Genomic DNA, 23,035 nt, shown 5'->3' with positions numbered 1-23,035 from the left:
TGAGGAGCCGTGGGAGCAGGCCACCCCACCTGCCTTTACAGGAGACGGCAGCCCAGGCTTCGGACCTAAAATAAAACCAACAGAAAACCTCAGGAGGCAGACAAAGAAATCCGGAGAGAGCTCATGGGGCCAAGGGGCAAGGCCAGACCCCTGAGCCAGGAGGTGGGACCTGGGGCCAGCGAGGCGGGGAGGGACGGGGACCGTGTCTGCGCAAAGCAGAGGGAACGACACGCAGCGCCACAAAGGCCTTCGGTAGTTTGAACTGGCTTCTGTTCCCAAATCCCCTTCAAGGAAAGGAATCAAGGCATGAGGGCCCCTTGGGAAGGTGGGCTGGCCCAGGCCCAGCCTCAGGGTCGGGAGCCACTGTGGTGCCCTAACGGTGGGCTGGCCCTAACCAGGCACAGGGCACGGAGAGGCGAGGCAGGCGTGACAGAGCAGGAGCATGCGTGGTGGCCTCTCAACCCGGGCCTGCGCTTCTCCATGTGTCCACCCCGCCCAGGTGTGACGACTTACAAATGACACGCAAGGGCTGCTCTGCTAACCATGACATGCACTTGATCCTTGAACGACCCCGGGTTGGGAGTGCCCACCCCCCAGGCAGTCAAGAAATCCGCATCTAACTTTTGACTCCCCCAGAAGTTAACTACTATTAGCCTACTGTTGATCAGAAGCCTTACACATGACAAAAAGTTAATGCATATTGTGTATTTTACATAGTATACACTGTATTCTTATAATAAAGCAATCTAGAGAAAAGAAAAGGTTATTAAGAAAACCGTAAGGAACAGGAAATACTTTTGCAATATTGCATGTAATTACTGGGGGGAAAAACACATCTAAGTGGACCCTTGCAGTTCAAATCCATGTTGTTCGTGGTCAGCTATACACACAAAGATCCAAGATGTCTCAATGAGGAGAGGTTAGATATTAATGATTTTTAATTTATTAATAGTATGGAAAAAACATTACTGCTCTTACTACAAAAACATGTTTTAAGTAAGAGTCATATGACTCAATAGGTTCCTAGTGTTCCCACACCTGACATAATGAATCAGAGCAGATCCCACACCAGCCTCTTTCAGTTCTAATGAAGTTGTTTTCATAGCCATCGCGGCTGAGATGGGAGCGTGGGCAGTAGGCTGGGTTCTCTATCTTGATCCTTGGTTTCCTTCAGCAATTATGCAGATGGTGTTGAAATTCAGCTGACGGGTCTCCCTTTTCCTTGATGTCAAGGAAATGTCTCTTTCTTAATGCTAATCTGTTGTTCTTCAAACTAAGTAGGAGGTGTTAAATTTTTATTTTTTAATGGGTGTATGGTTACTGGGATCAAAACCCACATAACTATTCAATTAGATTATTTTGTTGAGAAAGTTGCCCTTTGTGCATGGGAGCTTTTATAAATGGCACACCTAAGACTACCGATTTGGGAAGATGCTCTCAGCCTAGTGGAAAATGGGGTTGCTGTCTCACTTACGATTAAACACACTGACCTGGAGAGTTTTCATTGTTTGGGGCCCTGTCTTCGCAGATCTCACTGGGCCACCCGTCATCTTGGTTCATCTGTGCTTGGGTATTAGTCCGACTTGTCTTCTCTTAGGCCACTTGGTTCTTTGCTGAGCATTAGTTTAAACTGGACAATATAGTCCACAGATTCACTTCATCAGGTGCATGGAACTGAGGTGCTCATGTGCTGAGACACGCTGAAGGACCCGCTGCCCTCCTCCCCCCCCCCCCCAGCCTCCCTGCAGGTCCCTCATGCCATGTGGCACGTGGCCCCAGGATGGAGAGGCACCTGCACACCTCGATCAGGGTCACTGCCGTGCTCCACGACTGGAGCTCGCTGTGGAAGTGAGGAGTCGGGGTGGGTGACCACGGCCAGCGGGAGGACAGCCACCCGGTCAGCTCCCGCAGGCCTGCATGGCACCCCAAGAAGCCTGCTTTGCATCCAATAGCAGTGGGTTGACTTTGGGGGCAGGGACGGTTCATTTGGCTTAGGAGAGCTGAGTGGACGGGGCCTGCAGGACGTGAGAACTAAGGACAGAACCGCTAAGGGGAAGCAGCCAGGGGGTAGGAAGGACTAGGGCCGCGATGATTTCGGAGCCAAAGAAGCTCAATAAGAACATTGAGGGAGCGGCCGTGGGAGTGGACATGGGAGGAGGGTGCTGGGGAGGACTCAGGAGGGCACAGGAGGAGGATGGGGAGCAGGAAGCAGGAGAAGGATGGGGAGGACACGGGAGGAGGACATGGGAGGAGGACAGTAGCCAGCTGGGCCGTGGGCGTGGGAAGGACTCAGTGACCGCTGTGTCCAGCTCTCCCTTCTTTCCGAGGCTTTGCCGAGCTGACTGCTGAGCAGTGACACCTGCCTCACCTGGTAGCCATGACAACGAAACAAGGCCAGGTGGTGAGGAAAGGCCTCAGCAAATAAGGGTGCTGCCTGTAATCCAGGATGGCTCCTCCCAGTTAGTCACTGAGCAGAAAATGACCCGAGCGCACGCAGCACTTCGGTTCTGCTCTGCATAATTCAGGGTCCAGAGCCTCTCGTAAAGTTACACAGAGTTTTCTCAGGTTCGAGGGGACACCGCTTTGCCCATGAGGAGACTGTTCAATGCCCTGGTTGGCTTTTCTTGCATCTCTGGATGAGGAAGGATTAATGCCAGGCTTTTGTAAACATTGGAGCTCAGCTGGGCAGGAATTGGGGCTGCAGCCAGGCCCGGAGGAGCCCGCACACTTCAGGCTGCAGGTTTCTGGGCTGGGCCGACTGGGAAAGCAGTCCTGTACGCGTCATGTGTTTAAAGTATGATGTTGCCCGTAGTGTGTGCTACATATTGCAGATTTTGACCAGTAATGCTGAATTTTCTCAAATAAATAAACAAGCCACATTTATAGTAAAGTACAGCATCTATCATTTCTTTCCAGCTAAGGAAGCCCTTGCATTGGGAGGGTCACCAGCAGCCAGGAGCTCCCCGAGGGAGCTGTTCTAGAATGGGTGAATGGGTGAGAGAAAGGACAGATGGGCGGTGGGGCCGAGCCTAGAGCCTGGGCTTTCCCAGGCATGTGACTCCCCTCACTGGCCCAGCCCCGATGCGCTCTTGGGATTGTCCACCAGAGCAGCTCATCGAGAGCACCAAGTTGGACATCGGCAGCCCCCCACCCCCCCCCAGACTAAGGGTGCAGCAGAGCTTTCCTCCACAGAGGAGCAGCACGGTGGGCCCAGATCAGCTGGCCTCCCCTCCATGGGTGCAGGCACCTCTGGTCTAAACGGCAGTGAGCAGTGTGGCCGCCATTGCCTTCCTGATAACACATCCTGCTGCCTAATGTCACTCGGGCATCTGCTGTGGGCCGGGAGACATGAGGCTGAGACTATGCTGAGACAGAGTGGGGAGTGTGGGGAATAAATTGGGTGTGTGGTTAGGTGGTTGTCATTGTATCCCCTCCTCTGCTATGCGGCACCTCCATCCTCCTGTTTAAAAACGTCACTTCTCGTGAATAGAGCTTCAGGTCTGACAGCATCTTTCTCAGGAGAGTCCTCTTCCCTGGCTGTCCATTACCCACTAGAAGTGCATCTGCCACGGTGCTAAAAACCCAGGTGTCTTTTGGCACCAGGAGTTCTGCCCAGTGCAATGGGGCAGGGGGCTCACCAGAGGCTCCGGGCAGGACGGTAGAGCTGGATGTGGGCCGCCGTGGCCTCTGCAGGAGGTCAGGCCTCAGCGGCCCCAAGCAGGCTTCAGGAGCAGGTTGTGCTCAGCGTGGCAGGGACCTGCCGATGCTGTGAGCCGGGGGACTCGGGGGTCGGTAATGTGAGTGAAGTCTGGCCACAGGAGGAGCTGGGCTGTAAAGGGCCTTGCCCGCCACCCTAGGCGCTTGTGCCCTGATCTACTTGAATGTCTCGAGGTTCCCAGTCCCTGGGAACACGTTGGAAGGGTTGTGCTCACAGAACACGCCTGCAGTGTCAGGCTGAGGAGGAGCCATGAGAAAGAAAAGGATGGGAATTACCCAGCAAGCCCAGGTTCAGAACCAGACCATGTGACAGGAACAAAGAGGGGAGGGGTGGATCGGGGTCGATGTCAGCTGCTGCTGCAGTGACAGATGCCCCCAAACAGCATGAGCCTGCAGGACTTGGTGGCCTCCACTTGGGTTGTCTGCCGGCGCCCAGGCAGGGGGCAAGTGTGTCAGCGACATTATATACCAATGGCAGGTGTGGGAACAAAGCCTGCAAAGGCTGTGGACACCTGCTCAGGGCTGGCCCTGAGGCGTGCGCTTACAGGACTGTCCTCTCCAGGTGTGTCGGCTCCAGCACTGGATTCAAGTGCCCGGTCCCCTTCCCCCCCGGGGGTTCTTCCTGCTCACAAGCTTGTCTGCAGACTAGCTACCTACCATCACCGTCACCTTCACCAGGGAGCTCGTTAGAATCTCAGTGCCACCCTCCCCCATGGAAGCCTGCACTTTAACGAGCTCCCCAGGGATCCCCGTCTATGGAGCATCCCCTTTATTCCATCTTCCGCGTTCTCAGCCCCTGGGGGGCGCTCTGCACTCAGCCGCTGAGGACCCTCTGGCGCACGGAACTATGCGGCATGCACACAGCTTTCAAAGGAGCCCCGATGGACAGACATGGAAGAGCAGCATCACGCAGCCCAGCCGCCTGAGTGTGCGGCTCTGCAGCCTGTCTTCATCCTGGGGAGGTGTCCCGGGGCCAGAAGGTCCAGACCCGGCCCCTGGGTGGCAGCCCCACAGGGCTTAGAGGACTGACAGCGGCTGAGCGCGGGGCTCCTGCAGGGAGGGTCCGGACGGGCGACACAAAGGGCCGCAGCTGCTGCTGCTGCGGGAGCCTCCGTGCCGCTGGAGTCTCAACAGTTAACTGTCCGCAGGCAGAATTAGTGGCCACAGCCGAGGGCTCCTACTTCGGGGACAGCCAACCCGAGGCCCTGGGGGAGCCGGCGGGCAGGCAGCCCTGCAGAGCACCAGCGGTCCGTGTCCCTGCGGCGGCCAGCGGCGGGCGGCCGGCCCAAAGATGGAGCCTCGCAGCCTTTCTTTGTGCGCCCAGGACGGGCGTTCCTGGAGGCAGGTCGCCGCCTCCTGACGCCGCCGGCGCGCTGGCGGGCGACAGCATGACCTTAAGTCTCATCTCCTTGCTGTCCCAGGACATCTCCGGGCTGTGGCTGCTCCTGAAGACCAGCACAGGTGCGTCAAGCCTGCTCTTTGGCACTGGCTGTGAATGGAGGGTGTGCAGGGAGAGAGGGGCGGGGGACCTTCTGGGGATGGCTTAGCCCGTCACCCACATAGGCCAGCTACAGAGAGGAGCCAGGCTCTGCCCGGCCTCCCTCGTAAGAGAGATCCAGGCTGGGGTAGAAAGGGCAGTCCTGCTCCAAGGGGTGGGGACGTCTGGCATCGCCAGCTGGTTTGGGGCTGTGGCCACCTGGCCCCCCTCCCTGCCCGGGTTTCTCTGCCCTTGGAGTAAAGGTGCACATCGCCACACTCACCCTGGGAGCTGGAATGGACTGTGGTGGGCTCCTTTGTTCCAGCTTTCCTACGGATGTGCTGGTGGGGCCCAGGAAGGGAGCCCAGAGCCTGTGGGTGCGAGGACTGGTCCCTGGCAGTGACGCTGGGACAGAGCTGTCCCGGGCTCCCATGCACAGTCCACTCCGATCAAGGGCTCTCCAGGTGGCAGGAATCAGGACTGGACTGGTCAGGCCTGTGGACAGTGAGGGGCCCGTCCTGGGGTGGTCTATGTGGGCTTCATTTGCCATCCCTGCTCCCAACTCTGTTAGAGGGTCGGCACTTCCCTCTATTCTCAGGCCCCCTGCAGACCGAGAACAAAGACCCTGGAGAGAGGATGGGGTGGGTTCCCTGGTTGTGTTTCTAAGGATGGAACAGTGCTTGTTTTGAAGGGATTTGTCATCGCAGATGCTTCTGCCAAGGATCGATGAATAGTTCCTAAAATAAGTATTTTGTAAATTGTAATGGATTGGTTCAACCTTAGCCATCAGTGGCAACAGTAAAGATCTGAAGCGTCCAGTTTTATGATGAAGAGACTGGGTGTGTGAATAATGACTGAGTGCATGGATCTCCCCAACAGATAAGATTCAGAGCATCACGCTCACCTAGGTGGCCGCATTGGAAAGCTCAGTCACTGCTTCTTAAACCCAAGGCATAGACAGTTGGTGTGTTTAATGAAAAGTGGTTGTTTTCGTATTTGAAGTCTGTATCACAGCGACAGTGCTGGAAGGATCCCTGAAAAGAATGCTTTCTCATTATAGCTATTGTCTGGAATTTTAGAAATTTCACAAACCAGATGCCTTGCCATCCCATAACCACAGGTAACTTAACTGTGGGGAGTCCTCCCTTGTGGCTATAGGTCATCATTTTAGATGTTCATTTGTTTTCCTAACTAAATACTAGTTTTAAGTCTTACAACTTTGCATTATAAATTCTTAGTGGTTCTTCTAACACGTCCTTTATTTTTTTAAGATAAATGTGCTTTCGAATAAGTGTCCTGAGGGAGCTTGGTGCAATTAAGGGTTGGAGGGCTTTCTCCCCAGTCTCTAGAAATCATTTGCTGTTTTCTTACAAAAAAAAAACAAAAAACATTTACTAGATTTATGAAGAAACAGACGTGTTGGTGCATGTGACAGTAAATCTTCCTTTCAATAGTACTGCCAGGGGTGTTCGCTCTGCGGAGGGTTGTGTAACTGGCTACTGATTTTCATGAGTGCCTGCTATTTACAAACAAGGTCACGTGCCTCGTTAGTCAGTTCTGTTTGGGCTGGATGGGGAGGGAGCCAGATGGGAAGTTTGGCACCTGGCTGGTCAGGAGCTGGGCCCAGGGCACACACAGGATTTTAGATGAAAGTAACATGGGGGAGACCGCAGACTTATTCACTGTGTCCGAGGCCATTGAGAACCCGAGCTGAGTAGGATGGCAAGTTTGAGCCACCATGTCTTTCCAGGCTCAGGTGTCTCCTCTCTTGTCACTCATGAAATCAATGAGGTTGACAGGTGTGCATGACCTGCCACCACCAAACCCTAAGCCGCCAGCTCACTCTCCATTACACCTCTCCTCCACCCCTCTCCTCTCTGTCTCGTCTTTCTCTCTCTCTCTCTCTCTCTCTCTCTCTCTCTCTCTCTCTCTCTCTCTCCCACTCAAATGCTGCAAGTCTCTCCCTGTCCCCTGTGTGTGCCTGAGCAGGGCAGGCTCCCAGCGGGACAGTGTCCATGAAGTCCCTATGCCCCCACTGTGCTCTGTGCCACCCCGTCATGGGGGCCACCTGGGTGAGGCTTAGGATGAGATGAGCATGCCCTCCCATGGTCCCCACACCGTGTGTCATTGCTTTTGTCGAATGGGGATGTTTTGAGGAAGGTTTATGCAACCTCTTGTTTGTTTTTTTAGATTTATAGAATTCTTGGTACTTAGTATGCACACCTATAGTTCAGGGGAGAATTTTGGAGACCTTCTGGAGTGTCCGGAAGGAGCGTGGTGGGGTGTTGGTGACAGGAACCTCGGTCTTTCCCTGTGTGCTGTGTTCTGTGAGCAGCTTTCTGAGAGCAGCTCTGGATGGAAGGACACGTGAGCACCTGCCCCAGCGTGCCTCCTGCCCCTTGGAGCCAGGAAGGAATGACGTCTATAGAAATTGTTTGCATTGATTTCCCTGATCTTAGAGTTATTGTGGGTGTTTTTTTTTTTTTATGTTGACACGTGATTGTTTTAGAATGAGTAAGAAAAGAAAAAAAGCCATCAGAAAAACCTCCTTTATTTCTATACAGCAGTGGGCTCCTGTGGGGGGTGTGCATGGTGTTTTTGTCTATGTGTGTGATGTGTCTGTGTAGGTGGTATGTGCAGTGTTTATATGTAGTGTGTGCATGTGTAGCATGTGTGTGAGGTCCATAAACCATAGCTGCTACTTCAAAGGAAGCAAAGATGCTGACACCTCAGAACATAAAACTGTGGGACTCGGGGGGCCCAGGTGCTTAGGGACTTGGGCCAGGCCCCTGAAGGGACCCAGCAGGTGGCTGGTACAACATGCCGTTGGGGGCCCAGCATGGCCGGAAGCTCAGCCCAGAACCAGAGTGAGGGTGGCGTCATGTCACATACACTGCTCAGGGCAGACATCATTTGCTTCCATGGAAACCGAGAAATCGGAGCTTTGGGAGAGGAAACGAGACGTTGGATTCACTGTGAAGGGTGAGCTGGTGGTTGCCGCACTTAGGATGGTGCTGGTGTTCTTCCCTGCTTGCTCCTCCCTCCCGTCCTCCCACCTTTCCGTGGCCGTTCGTCTTCAGGGTGGCTGCTTAGGGCTCCCTCTTTGTGAAGACGTCAGGCCAGCGTGAGCCTCAAGGAGGCCTGGGACCGGCCACAGTGGGCAGCCCTGTTCCCTGTCATCTCTGGGAGCCTGGAATCGCTTGGTGGCTTTCTTACCCTGACCCTGTCCTGACCCCTGCTGGCTGCACTGCAGGCACCGAGGTGTGCAGGAAGGCTTGGATTAAACACAAACAGCCCAGTGGGCACTGGGCACCGAGGGGAGGTGCTCAGAGGAGGAGCCATATTGCCCATAGAACGGCTCTTTTCTTCAGGGACTTGAGTCCGAGGGCAAGCGTATTTAAGCCGCAGCTTCACTGATTAGCCAGATTCACTCAGGCGAGGAGGAGGATTTGGAATCAAGACTTATTTCCTTAGATCCGTGGTCGGCAAACTGCGGCTCACAAGCCACATGTGACTCTTTGGCCCCTCGAGTGTGGCTCTTCCACAAAATACCACATGCAGGCGCGCATGTACAGTGCAATTGAAACTTCGTGGCCCATGCACAGAAGTCGGTATTTTGTGGAAGAGCCACACTCAAGGGGCCAAAGAGCCGCCTGTGGCTCACGAGCCGCAGTTTGCCGACCACGGTCTTAGATCACCTGTGAGTGGTTAGCCCGTTGAATGAACAGTGTGAGAAGTGCCACCTAGGGCCTGGGCGAGGAGGAGGCATCCCACTGTGTGGCATTCCAAGGCTGTGTCATGCACCAGCAACCTCTCCCACAGGTCACTTCCCAGCTCTGTTTTCAGGAGCTCTCCAGGTTCCCTTGGAGGGTGAGGGGGGAGGCAGGAGGGGCAGGTAGGAGGGGTGTGGAGAATGCTGGGTCTGCAATGGGGTGGCCTGAGCCAGCCCTCTGCCCCTGCAGAATGGGACCTCAGCCAGAAATGTGTGATGATGTCACAACTGTGGGCTTGTCAGGGCCACGTGAGCTGATTTCCGTGAAATATCAAGCCCAGCCCTGGGACTGGGCAGCAAGTTCATGAAGAGAAATGTTATCAGCAGTGAAAGGTCCACAGGCATCTCTTGCTGAGCCTCCTAGGAGAGACCCTCCAATCAATGCACGAGCTTGCAGAGGGCCTTCCGTCAGCACCATCTGGGCGTGCGCCCTCCGGCATTCGTGCAGGTTCTCCCTCCACATGACCTGGGCTCCTGTCCGCTGGCTTCCTGCTGGCTTGGCAGACGCCTGGCAGATAGATCTCCACGAGTCGCCCTCACCCATCCCAGCCTGTCTGGGCACTGAAAATGGACCACACATAGTACCATAGAATAAGGTCAAACCCCGATGTGCCATGAAGCCTCCGTGCCCGGGCCCTCCACGCCCTAGCACGCCCCACCCTCACCTGGTTCTGCAGGTCTCGTCACGGGCCGCTTCTGCAGAGAGGCCTTTCAGGGGGAGCCCGGTGAGGCCCTGCGTCTGCTGTAGAGTCACAGGCATGACCGCCAGGCGGTGCGGGCAGGGACCAGCCCCTACCTCGCTGCCAGGTGTGCAGCCTCAGAGCTCGATTTAGCTGGGACTTTGATGTGACGCTTTGGGACACGATTGGTGAGATGCCTCTAAAAGCAAACAATGCACTTAGTTTTATGATCAACTCCATCTCCCCCGATATTTGCACACGAAAGTAGGTCTGGTGTTCGTCATGCCACTGTCTGATTTCTGACCCACTGCTACCAAAAAGAGTCTGAGGCCCTAACCTGTTTGGCTCAGTGGCTAGAGCAGCCGTGGGCAAACTACGGCCCGCAGGCCGGATCCGGCCCGTTTGAAATGAATAAAACTAAAAAAGAAAAAGACCATACCCTTTTATGTAATGATGGTTACTTTGAATTTATATTAGTTCACACAAACACTCTATCCATGCTTTTGTTCCGGCCCTCCGGTCCAGTTTAAGAACCCATTGTGGCCCTCGAGTCAAAAAGTTTGCCCACCCCTGGCCTAGAGCTTCGGCCTGTGAACTGAAGGGTCCCAGGTTCGATTCCGGCCAAAGGCACATGCCTGGGTTGCGGGATCGATCCCCAGTAGGGGGCGTGCAGGAGGCAGCCGATCAATGATTCTCTCTCATCATTGATGTTTCTCTCTCTCCCTCTTCCTCTCTGAAATCAATAAAAAAGAAATATTTAAAAAAAAAAGTCTGAAGATGTGTTTTCCCGTAGCGCGATCAGGAGCCGCCTTTTAACCCTTTCTTCCAAGGCTCCCTTGCACCTGCTTCTCTCGTCGGCAGCAGGGTGGACGTTCAGGCTCCCCAGTCTCCCAGCTCGCTTCCGTTTGGCCACGCCTGTGGCGTTTGTGGGGAGCAGCTCCCACCTGCAGATGAGGACACCCTCCTGCCTGCTGCCCAGCCGCTCGGAGAACAAACCTTTAAACGTTCTCGGGCCCATCCCTTTGGTTGCCAAACCCACGCAGGTGCACACTGTGCCCCAGAGCCGTGGGAGCAAGGTGGTCGCCTGCCGGGTTAAACAGAAATGAGGCTCTTGGCCTGGGAATTTCAAACTGAGACGTTCCCATGAAGTGCCCTGCTGCCTTCCTTCTTGGCTTACCCGTCGTCTACCTGGGAATGGGAGAGGCCTGTGGCTGGGACAAGCAGGGGCTGCAACGAGGTCTCAGAGCAGGGAGGGGTGGCTGGAAACCAAGTGGGCCGGCCACCGCAGGTTTCCGAAAGGACGGGGGTGTGGTGGCAGCCCATCAGAGACACCACATCAGGAGTGGGTGCAAAGAAAGCCCTCATCTATGGCTAGAGGGTTCCTTCTCAGTTCTCTGCAGGGCCCAAGGTCCCTTGGTCTGAGTGAACTCCCTCAGCCCAGCCACAGTGCCTGCCCTGAGCCCAGGGGTGGGCCTGGCCATTGAGCACACAGCCCAGGGCCCCCACTCTGTGAACCCAGGAGGGCACGGCATCGAAGAACTGAGGAGTGAAGAACGGAGCAAGTGAAGTGGCATCTTGGAGGGCCGGCTGCCATGGGTGCCTTCTCCCCTCTGCACCGCAGCTCAGCCCCCCCCCGCCCCCCCGTCCCCCCCCTCCACCTCCCCCGTCCCCCCCTCCACCCACCCCCCCGCCCCCCCGTGGCTCAGGAGCCCCTGGGATGAGATGCTGCAGCCCTGAGCCGGCCGGCGCAGCTCAGAGAGGCTGTGGCCAGGGCGTGGCAGGACCACGATCACAGATGCACTTGCCGCAGGGCTGGCCTGGTGTCCACGTGCTGCAGCTGCTCTGCGGCCATCTGCACGGTGCCGCTGCCAAGTGCAAGACAGACCTGCATTTCACATCGCCGCGTGGGTCCTTGTCTGCGCCCATTTCTCCGATCGCCTTTGTGGGCCTTTAAAACAAAACAGAAACTGTGAACTCAGGAAGGACTGGCCCAGCTGAAGGCCACATTCACAAAGGCCACGCAGGGAAGAGTTTAATAAATGGGTGGTTTAGTAGAAACAGCAGGCCGCACAGCTCTCTCGCCATCTCTCCTGCTGGACACGGCAGCTCCTGCGCCCGGGAAGCCTCGCTCACCCTGCTGCATCCAACCTTCCTCCCCAGCCTGCCCGGCCCTGACTGCTGGGGACACCCACCCGCCTGGACACCCAGCAGATTACTTCCAGCACCTCCATGGGAAGCCTCGGTTGCCCAGCTGGCAAGGGTCGAGTCCTGTGCTCCCAGCTCCATGGCCTGAGCTGCTGTTTAGGGTGCCTGACCTCACCCTTCGGGGTCCTTAGCCTGTGGAGTGAGCTCCGGGGAGAGCTTCCGGCAGCTGCATGGAGGTGCTCCTCCATGGCTGGTCCAGGGGCTGAGGGAGGGGCCTTGCCAACCAGGACGCAGGAACGAAGTTGCTGAGGAGAGACAGGAGCAAAGGGTCACGAGAACATGGCCACGCTCGTCCTGTATCCAACCTCAGCTCCGTCCCAGCGTGTGACTGCTGTGTCCCCGAATCAGAGTCTTTGCAGGTGCCAGCTCCCTCCGCTCCGAATGCAGAGCTTCGCTCTCGAACAGCCCCCTTAGCACGTTCCTGAGCAGTGGCAGAGCTGAAACCATACTGAACACAGGAGACGGAGCACCTGCTGGGAGAGTGGCCTCAGGACACCTTTGACCTCTGCCCGGAACAGGTGGGAGGGAGCAGGGACCCCTCATCGGCTCGGCCCCAATCCCCAGCCCAGCCCCCAGTCCTTCATAACCCGGCCACGCTGAGAACATGGCTGCATGAAACCCTGTTGTATTTGGGTCTCTTCCTGCCCCTCCCACCGGACAGGTCTCTGGACCTCTGCCCATCGGATAGCCAGCTATTCTGGGATGTGGCAACTGATGTGTCCCCGACCAGCAGGGCAGGTGCCCGGTTAGTGTGAGCTCACTCAGTGGCCATCAGACCGACATTCAGAGGCTGAGGCCCGAGAGCTAGAGTGCCCAGGGGAGGAGGGAGAGAGAGAGAGACAGAGAGGCTTGCACATCTGCCCGGGACTGGCCTCTCCGCCTCGAACCCAGGGATGCAAGACCCTGCGGGTCTGTCCTGTGTGGGAACGCTCCCTGCAGGGCGCCGGGCTGGATCTCGCCCACGTGTCTGCTCAGAGACCCTGCAACAGTGAGCGCCTGTGCAGCTAGCTGTGCACAGCACCCTGCCGGCACCCATGGCCCAGAAGGTGCAGCCTGGTGCCCACTGCCTTAAACATGTTCAGGTCCCGAAGTCCCCTTGTTGGATGACCCCTCCGTGGGCAGCCCAGCCCTGTGGTGGTGTGGCGAGAGCTGAGTCCCCAGGGGAGCTGTGAGCAGAGGCAGCAGAACCCAGAGCCAGCGTGCTTTCGCCCTCATGAGAGAGAACCGGGAGCTGGAAGAGGAGAGGGACAGCTGAGGTCTCCAAACTCTGGAAGGACCTGCCTCCTTAGGCGGGTCCTCCTGTGAGGAGCCCGCCCAGCCCCGTGCTGCCTCCAGACGTGGTTCGTGGGCATTTGGGCCTCGGCCCCTCCCACTGTGAATGCTCTGCTCAGGATGGTAGAAAGCTTTGTGTTAGGTCATATACCGTATTAGAAATTGAAACACATTTTAAAACATCAAATTAAATAAAAATAACAATGATAAATCCAATATGGTAGCACAAATAACATGTTAAATGAAAAAATAACTGTAACAGTGGTTCTCAACCTTCCTAATGCCGCGGCCCTTTAATACCGTTCCTCATGTGGTGGTGACCCCCAACCATAAAATTATTTTCGTTGCTATTATAACTGTAATTTTGCTACTGTTATGACTCGTAATGTAAATATCTGATATGCAGGATGTATTTTCATTGTTCGCGACCCACAGGTTGAGAACCGCTGATCCAGGACAAAATAAAAAGTGTGAAGGCGGTGGCATTGTTTTGAATTTTGCACATGTCCCTGATCTCTGACAAGATGGGGTTGGTGACTGCTTTCCTGTAGCTGGTTGGTACCATGGTATGCGATTGCTAGAAAGACCCACACTCTGGTAGGGATGAGGGGAAGGGCAAAACTCTTAGTAGTATTATGACGTGGCATCTCCTTGTGGAGCCCTGAAGGAGCCATTGACTGAAATGGCTTTTTGTTTTTTGTTCTTTTTTTTTTTTTTTTTAAGACATTTATTTATTTATTAACGGCCTGGCGCACGAAATTCGTGCACAGGTACGGTCCCTAGGCCTGGCCTGCGATCAGGGCCATCTTCCCCAGCTGCCCACAGCCGGCCCTGCCCCCCATCACCACCCACCCCCAGTTCCCCATTCACCATCGAGCTATTGGGGCCTGCGGGCTGGGGGCAGGTCCTGCGTTGAGTGTCTGCCCCCTGGTGGTCAGTACACATCATAGTGACCAGTCGTTCCACTGTTCGGTCGATTTGCATTATTACCCTTTTATTATATAGGACTAGAGGCCCAGTGCATGAAATTTGTGCACGGGTAGGGTCCCTATCAGCTGCCGGCTGCTGGTCGGGGCCTTCCTTCATTCCGCGCCACCCCCTGGTAGTCAGCACATGTCATAGTGAGTGATCGAACTCCCGATCAGTCTAATTCCCGAGGGGACACTTTGCATATTAGACTTTTATATCTATAGATTTTTTGTTAATCCTCACCTGAGGATATTTTTCCATTGATTTTTAGAGACAGTGGAAGGGAGGGGGAGAGACAGAGAGAGAGAACCATTGATGTGAGAGAAACACATCGATTGGTTGTCTCTCGCACACTCCCTGATTAGGGCTGGAGATTGAGCCTGCAACCAAGGTACATGCCCTTAACCAGGAATTGAACCTGGGACCCTTCAGCCAAGGGTCAGTGCTCTATCCACTGAGCCAAACTAGCTAGGGCTGAAATGGCTTTTTCTTAAAAACCAAACCAAAGTCAAACTGCAGGGGTGACGTATGCTGGCCAGGGCAAAGCGCAGACTGTCCATGGCCAGGTGTTAGTAACAATTAATACCCAGACGCCATGCTGGAGGTGTTCACTGAGTATACAAGCCACCCTGGGAGCTGGATGCCATGATCACCCCAATTTTACAGCTGAAGAGCAGCTCAGAGAGGTTAAGTAACATGCCCAAGGTCACACAGCCCCAACTGCCTTCAGAGCTCTGGCCCACTCCCTGGGAAACCAAGGATCCCTGTATATAAGAGGTAATTTCAGCCAAGCAAAATTCAGCCTCTGGGCTCCAGTCCCTCATTGAAGCAACTCAGAAGATTGCACAGAGACGATAGCCGTTCTGTAGACAGCTTGCCTCTGTGACCCTTGGGGACAATGTGCAGTCAGTGTTCAGGTTTAAAGACACTTACAGTTAACGCTCTGGGAGCCCCGGCCTGAGCTGCAGCAGCAGTGGCGGAGGCAGTCCCCATCACTGACAGCATTCTCCTCTCTGCCCGCAGCAGGGAGAGCCGGCTTAAAATCTTGAATGGCAATAAATACGTATCTACCAACAACTGAATTTAAAAAACAAAACAAACGAATAAGTAGAACAGAAGCCGACCCGTGGACACAGAGAACATGTTGCCAGTTGCCAGATGGGAGGGGTTTGGGGGGATGGGTGAAAAAGGTGAAGGGATTAAGAAGAACAGAGTGGTTGTTACAGAATAGTCATGGGGATGTAAAGTACAGCATAGGGAACATAGTCAGTAATCCTATATAATAGAAGCCGAATATGCTAAGTGTCCGGTTGTCCGGTCGTCCGTTCAACCAATCAAAGCGTAATATGCTAATGATATGCTAAGGCTGCTCAACCTCTCACTATGACGTGCACTGACCACCAGGGGGCAGATACTCCGACCGGTAGGTTAGTTTGCTGCTGGGGTCTAGCTGATCGGGACTGAGCGAGAAGGGCAGACATGCCCTGGAGCCCTCCCGTGGTCCCTCCCCGGCTGGCCAACCTCTTGCGTCCCTCCCCAACCCCAGTCGTGCACCGGTGGGGTCCCTCGGCCTGGCCTGTGCCCTCTTGCAATCCGGAACCCCTCAGGGGATGTCGAAGAGCTGGTTTCGGCCCAATCCCGCAGGCCAGGCTGAGGGACCCCACTGGTGCATTAATTCGTGCACTGGGCCTCTAGTATTATAGTAACTATCTATGGTGTCAGACCTATCCAGATGATCACCTAGTAAGTTATGTAATGTCTAATCACTGGGGTGTACACCTGAAACTAATACAATAATGTATGTCAACTATAATTGAAAAAATTTTTAATGATTTTTTACAAAAGAAATCTACTTGGACTCTAAAAAAGAATTGATACAAAATTATGATGAGATTATTTGAAATGCCTCTGCTAGTTGCTAAATATTTCTTTAACCATTGATGCAAGGGTAAGGGACTCAGGAAATCAAATATCACAGTGAGGACCTTACGACCCACTCTAGTCACGTGAGGGAGGCACCAGACTTCAGCTCATTTCTGTTATTTTGAGCTTTCTCCATGGCTGTCTGTCACAGCAAGCCTCCACCCGCCCCACATCAGAAACACCCCCTCTTAGCATCTCTATTTCTGAAACCCCATTTCCTAAGAGACACCCACCCTGATGCTGCCTCAGACTGGCTGACACCCTTGCCCCTCCCTTTGTTAAACTGCTGCATCTAGAACCACCTCCCCCGACCCGGCCCCCATCACTGCTGTGTGGTTTCAGGCAAGTCTCTCAACCTCTCTGTGCCTTAGTTTGCTCATCCAAAAAAATGGTATAATACGCTTCCATTTCTTGGTTTGTTGTGGCAATTAAATGCTTTAATACGTAAAAGGTATTTTACTCATCGTTGTACTAGACTGCTATTTCTGTTACGATTAAAGATTTCCTGTGTGAACCAATTAAAATGTAATTTAGTTGCTCCAGACAGCCTGTAAGTGTAAGAAGTTCTTATATTTCTCCTGTACTCCCCATTATGCCAGCTGGTCATCATGTAGTCCAAGACATACTTGCTTCCTTATTGATTTAAGACCTTGGTGGGGTTGGGGGGTTTGTTTTTGTTTTTACTTTCATCTGTGCTGTTGGCTCAGTGAGTGCTTGTGTTTGAATTTCATTGAAGACTTTTTCTTTGTTTTACTGGTAATAAGCTACCTAGAGTAGCACTTCCCCAAGCACGTTTTTTTTCAACATTAATTCTGCAGTAGTTAGGAGTTGTTCTCCACTCCCCCCAAATGTGCGACCAGTTAAGTTTCTTGGAGCTTCCACAAAGGAAGGTTTGTCTGTGGTGCTTCCCACGTGTGTTTGACTACGGAGCCCTTCTCTCCTGACGTGGAAGAGGGCTCCCCGGAACATGCAGACAAACCATCTTCTGGGAGTTTGACCCCGGAAGCCCCAGAAGTGGGAGCTGGGGCCTCTGGGAAAACGCTCCATGCAGGTTAGGGTAGCCCGGCTGATTGTGGGCACTGCCTACACTCCGACATAGGTCAGGCAGCTCACTGGCCGTGGCCTGCGTGGCAGCTTCGTGTGCTTAGGCAGGCTGCCCAGAGCCTGTGTGAGGGAGGATGCTGGGCTTGCTGGAGCCAGCATGGGGCGGGATGGAATAGAAAACACAATACATTCAAGAGAGACATACTGTCAGTTCTGCGTGTGTGCTTAATGAGGCTGCCAGGTGATTCCTGCGCAGGCGTGAGCTACAGACATGTTGGGCGCGTGGGCACGCAGCCTGGGAAGAGGCAATTCTGGAGACTACACTGTGAGGAGTTTCACAGGGCCTCCAGGGTGTACAGCTTTATCTGCACAAGTAGCGCACACTGGGGTCCTGTCCAGCCACTTCTGCATGGTGTTCGGACCCCCAGGCCCCTCACAGGAGAGGGGGATGGCTCCAGTTTGAGTGAGTCTGGCTTCCTGATATCCTCCACCCGGATGCATGTGAACCAACACGGTTTGTTGGTGGGAGGTGCTTTTTCTTGATGACAATTTCAGTAAAGCACCTTTTCTTATGGGGTCTTTTATTTTAAAACTAGAGGCCTGGTGCATGAAATTTGTGCACTGGGGTGGGGGTGGGGGGTCCCTCAGCCCGACCTGTGCCCTCTTGCAGTCCGGGACCCCTGGGGATCAGGCCTAAGCCAGTAGGCAGACATCCCTCTCACAGTCCAGGGCTCTCGCCGTCTGGGACCCCTCGTTCCTTACCGCCCTCCTGCAGTGGAGGCAGGAGAAGCTCCTACCACTGCCGCTGCGTTCACCAGCCGTGAGCCCGGCTTCTGGCTGAGCAGTGTTCCCCACCGTGGGAGCACACTGACCACCAGGAGGCAGCTCCTGCATTGAGCATCTGCCCCCTGGTGGTCAGTGCGTGTCATATCAACTGGTTGTTCCGCCATTTGGTCGATTTGCATATTCGGGTTTTATTACATAGGATTTTGTAAGGACTTGCTTTCTGAGATTAGGAAATCAGGGAGAACGTTTGGTGCACTGAGTGAGTTAACGATGCTTTGCACATGATGTGAAATATGTATGCCTAATTCAATAATAGCTCAGGATGTGCTGCGAATGAGCGTTCAGCTGCCCAAATAGTATAGACCTCAAACATCTCGAGTGGCTAGATCACAGAACCCTCCACATAGATTATAAATAGAATTGGAGACGCCGCTTCTGTCCGGACCACAAGGACTCAGCAGCTGGCGGAGGAGGCAGCCATCCCAGCCTGGACGCAGGGCTCCAAGTGGGGCGTGGTTGGAGCCAGCGGCCTCCCTTGTTCGGTCCGCACACACTTTGCTCTCGGCCTGGAGATTCCTGGCGTGGGCTTGGTGAAAGGAATCCCACCCGTGGGAGTTGGGGGAGTAGCCGCACTTGACTCTCCACCCTGGACTTTGAAACGAGATCACTATTTTATTTTGATTAAAAATAAGCAAAAGCCAGATACAAATAAGAGAATTAGCACATAAGAGACTTGGTGGCCCAGGGCCTCTCACCAGCTGCTGGCCCCTTTGCAGGGGCCTGTCTTGGGCTCCTGTGTCCTTGTGAGCAAGGTCCAAGCTCAGCAGGAAACAGCAGGGACCAGCCTTTGAACTGGAATTCAGGGCTCCTGTCAGCACTGGGGCTCACTGAACCTGGGACATGCGCCACCTGTTCAGGGCCCTGCAAGTTCTGCATCTGCTCCGGCCCGTCACTGTGTGCTCCCTCTCCACCTCCGGAGGCCACTGGTGAGCGGAGCAGAGGCTCGTACCCCCTTTGAGTGGCCGGGAATGGGTGAGGTGCTGCCCACCTCCGTTACAGAATTGTCCTACAGTGAAGCAAATCCCTGAGTCAATTTGCAAGAGGAAGGGCGTTTGCTGCCGCAGTCTAGTTGTGTTCGGACGAAGAGATCCAAGGGTGAAAGTATCATGCCACCCTGGACTCTAAGATTGCTGCCCAACCCGGGCAGGATTCAGGTAACAGTTTTGTGGGAATACAGTTCAGCAGCTGAGGCGTCTCCCTTTTTGTCCTCACCTAGAGCTGAGCTGGGTCCCAGGCCAGGTAAGACCTCGTGAGTCAGGGATCATTCCCACTGAAGGGCTAAGCGGGCTGTCGTCCCCCGCCATGCCCCAGACGGGGCAGCCTTCTCAGATGGGCTCCCAGACCCAGCCCCCCTGTCCTCACCACCCTGTTGGGGGTTGGAAAAGAAGCACCGTCTTCTCCTACCCTGCACCCCTCCGACTCAAGGCCCTTCTTAATCCCTCTCCTCAAAAGTGACTCTGTGATGGGCTAATTGGCTGGGAGTCTCCACTTACGTCTGGGCCGAGACAGGAATGCTGGAAGCGGGGAGCTATCTGTAAGGCATTGTGCTCTCACAGAGATGTTCTGTAAAGGAGCTGGGCCCTGCCTGACCCTGTCATTGAACTGGCGGGCGGGGTGACCCCACTTCCTGTCCCAGGCGCCTGACATTGGAGCAGCCAGGCGCACACACAGTGAAGGAGGCACGCGGGGGATAGGACTCACTTTTGTCACCTTCAAGCACCTCCGTGTCCGTCTGAACCAGTGGCCGCAGCAGAACTCTTTCACAAAATTAAACACGTTGGACAGGGACCTTGAAAAAACACTGTCAGCACCAAGTGCAAAATTGCCCTGCCCTTGAGTGAGAATGTCACTGCGGGAAGGGTGAACCGTGACACACTGTCCAGAGCCCATTGTCCCAGAGGCACCATGTGACAAACTTCAGGTCCTGGCCCTTAATCTCAGGTGGGAAACATTTTTCATTATCTTCAGCTTTCTGCGGAGCGGCCACTGGATGCATTCCATGTGGATACTTTGGAGATCATCCCTTTGTATGCCCAGACCTCTATGCAGTTTCCACAGAGCAGCCCCATTTTTCAAACCTAAAATGGGGCACTTGATCTGAGGTGCAATAGTAGAGTCAATTCTGCCCCAGAAAGTTCACAAATGTTGGGTGCCACCACCCGGTTGCAGGGTCACGCCTCGCAGCAGTCAGCAGTCTGGGTCTCTGTACCCCACGCGGCCTGCCACCCATCAGACATTCTGGAAACAGCCTATGTGCAAGCCAGAAAGGACTTTGCCAGATTAGATTCCAAATGATGCTCTGGGAAGCCATTCTCTCCTTCTCCTCTTGCTACATTTGTTCAACACGTTGTTCTTTGAGCTCCTTCCATGGGAGCCGATGAGCTGGGCCCTGGAAGTAGAGCATCTGTGAGTTGTGGGCATAGTGGGTGCTGATAGGATGCTGTGAGGCCCCGTCCAGGCCAGGAACCTCCCTGAAGAGTGACATCTTGGCCTGCAGTTGAGTGAGATTAGACAGGCGAACAGAGGTGATAAAAAGCATCACAGAGGGGACAGCTTGTGCAAAGGCCCTGAGGCTGGAGGGGCCTTGGTCCATTTCAGAAAATCTAAGAATATGAAGGTGGGCATCACCTGAAGAAGAAGAAGGTAGGTGAGTAGACCCCCTAGACGTCCCTCCATGGAACCAAATTCACAGGAACAGTGCTCCAACCACTGCGACTGACACTGTCACAGAAAGTACAGGAGGGCCAGTGATACCAGCTCTGTCTCCAGTGCCGGGGAAAGCCGTCGGCCATCAGGGTGAGCTGGGCAGAGAACAGACAGCCCAGGGTGTCCGTAGGGAGCTTCGGACAGTGAGCGTTTGCTGGCAAGGGGAAGTGCTACCGTGCAGCCTCGGCCATTCAGAATCAAGCTAAGAGTTACTGTGGACATGTCCACCATCAGAGGCCTGGACATGCACAGCTTTTTCTCTTCGTGAGTTGGTGACGTCTGGAAGCTGAGTGCCGGCAGGAGATTTCAGGATCCAGGGCAAGGTCACTCTGATGCTTGTCACAGATGCTGGGTCCCCAGTTGGTAAAGGACTGGCCAGCTCAGTGTCTGCACTATTTCCCACGGCCCCCGGGACATCTCCAGGCTTCAGGGAGACCCTGAGTTCCCAGGGGCATGCTCCTCCCAGGGCTGCAGAGGCGGGATGGGAGGAAAAGGAGCACACGTGTGGTTATTCCTTCCTGTTGAGAGAAGAAAACAGCAATGCAAAACCTAGACTTCTGGCTGCCGCATGAACCGCACCTAACTCATGCCAAGTAAGTGAGGCGTGGACAGTCTTCAGTCACCTCGTCTGGAATAAAAGATAGATACTCCAAGCTCTCTTGGAGCGATTGTTTTCAACCCTGTTTTTCTCCCTCAAAAGAAAGCCATTGCTGAGACATCGAAGGCACACTGGGAAATGCCATCGGTGCCACCGAGCCATCCAGGGGAGGCCCAGCGCAGTTCCCGACGTTTTGGGTTTACTGTTGTTCCTTTCCTCACCCCGAGTGCCGCCGCCGCCCACTCCGTGGGGCCCTGGCAGGCCCAGTCGCCCTCACCCTCGTCACTTCCTCCTCCACCCGGGCAGTCGAGGGGCAGCCCATGGTGGCGGTTGGCAGTTCCACAAATGACACAGCCAGGATCTTCGGGACCCGCCTCTGCTTTCGCGTGTCGCCTGTTTCCACTTGCTTGTTTGCAAGACCAGAAGAACAGGATTTAAGGCTGATCTGTGCAGATAGCATTTTGCTTCCTCCCCTGGAATTTTCAGGGTAAAAGATCTCCATGAGCCATCTTTCCAGGCTGTTCGTGGCCCGGTTCTCAAACTGGGTGCAGAAGGATTGACCTCTTAGGCCATTGGCAAGGCATCGCTGTGAGTCCCGAGTCTCTTTAGACAAAATGATGTGTTAATGCTCAAGACTGCAGGCTTGACTGTACAGCTGGGGTCGGCGACGTGAGACATTGGCTATAAACACATGCTGGCTGGCCTGGCATTGGCTGGGAAACGCAGAGGCCACGGGCACACCCAACACTGGAGTCCACCTGCGACTCACACCCCAGCATCACACGCCAGGCAGTGACCTCACATCTTCAGTCAGGGCCTAGGTTTTCCCCTAGAGTCTTGCGAAACCGTTGATGGCACCAGGGCGTGGCTGGAGGTGCTGCCAGTTCACTCCCAAACCCCTGATCTAGAACTTGCAGCCTGCAGCCTGCTGAGCTGTTTTTCCTCTCAGCACCAGGCTGGGGGACTTGGCTCAACACCCTCCTCAGTGTCATTGTCAGGGTGGTGAGGCCCCACGCGTGTGTGTGTGTTTGCAGGCTGCGGACCCACGACAGGGGCCAGGTTTCCTCTCTGATTAGCAAGTCCTTGCATAGGCAACAGGTAAGGGCCCCAGGGGTTGCCTGGATCGCTTCCAGAACATGGGTGGAGATTCCCAGAACAAAGCGTGTCTGTTTTCAGTGCTGCTCATTGACTACTGGCCGTAGGAGTCAGCCCTCCAGCTCCCAGCCCTTCCCCTTTCCTGGTGTCTCCCCTTCTGCCTGCATGTCCCTCTCCGCCCCCCTCTCCCCGCCCTCCCTCCTCTCTCTCTGCCTTTCTCTGTGCCTCTGACACACACCACAGGTTAAATATGGATGAATCCCTCAGCACATCGCTTTTTGTGCTCTGAGAAACAAAGGTTTCTGCGTATTGGAAACTGACTTTTTTTTCCCAAGCACGTGACCGCCAGCCCCTTGGTGGTCCGCTGATGTGCGAGGCCGTGTGGGGGCTGACCCAGACTTGTAGCTCGTGTTTCCACCGAGTGACAGGTGTGTCCGTCTGTCTGCTCTCCCCGCAGATGAAATCATGCACCAGGACATCACCCCGCTCTGTGCCGCCGACATCCAGGACCAGCTGAAGAAGCGTTTTGCTTACCTGTCTGGTGAGTGCCGGCCGCCGGGGAGCGTGGGGGCCGGTGTCTGCGTGGCGGGTGGTTGGCCTCCCCTGGGTTCTGGTTCTCCATGACCTAGTTGGTCCTGTTCCATGTGGTGGGAACTGGGGACAGGCCACTGGATGCAGCCTGCTTGCGGCATAACCGAGGGCCCGGGCGAGGCTGTAGCGATGATGTGAAG

General features: G+C 54.7%; 1 protein-coding gene across 5 annotated transcripts in view; it reads left to right on the top strand.

Annotated features, from left to right (window-relative positions):
* MCF2L (MCF.2 cell line derived transforming sequence like) overlaps nucleotides 1-23,035 on the top strand; it is a 112,731-nt gene that overhangs the window by 32,148 nt on the left and 57,548 nt on the right. For 4 of the 5 annotated variants that reach the window (XM_081082351.1, XM_081082353.1, XM_081082352.1 and 1 more), the window contains exon 2: nucleotides 22,762-22,845. In XM_081082351.1, the coding sequence (XP_080938477.1) occupies nucleotides 22,762-22,845 (84 nt within the window). Of the gene's footprint in view, nucleotides 1-4,604; nucleotides 5,179-22,761; nucleotides 22,846-23,035 lie in introns of those variants that run through there. The other variant, XM_081082350.1, reaches the window with a different exon arrangement.

Source organism: Myotis nattereri (genome assembly GCF_964212035.1).
Source record: "Myotis nattereri genome assembly, chromosome: 2".
In the NCBI taxonomy this organism is placed as follows: domain Eukaryota; kingdom Metazoa; phylum Chordata; class Mammalia; order Chiroptera; family Vespertilionidae; genus Myotis; species Myotis nattereri.
Note: the sequence above shows the minus strand (reverse complement) of the source record. Positions and strands in the feature narration are given on the sequence as shown.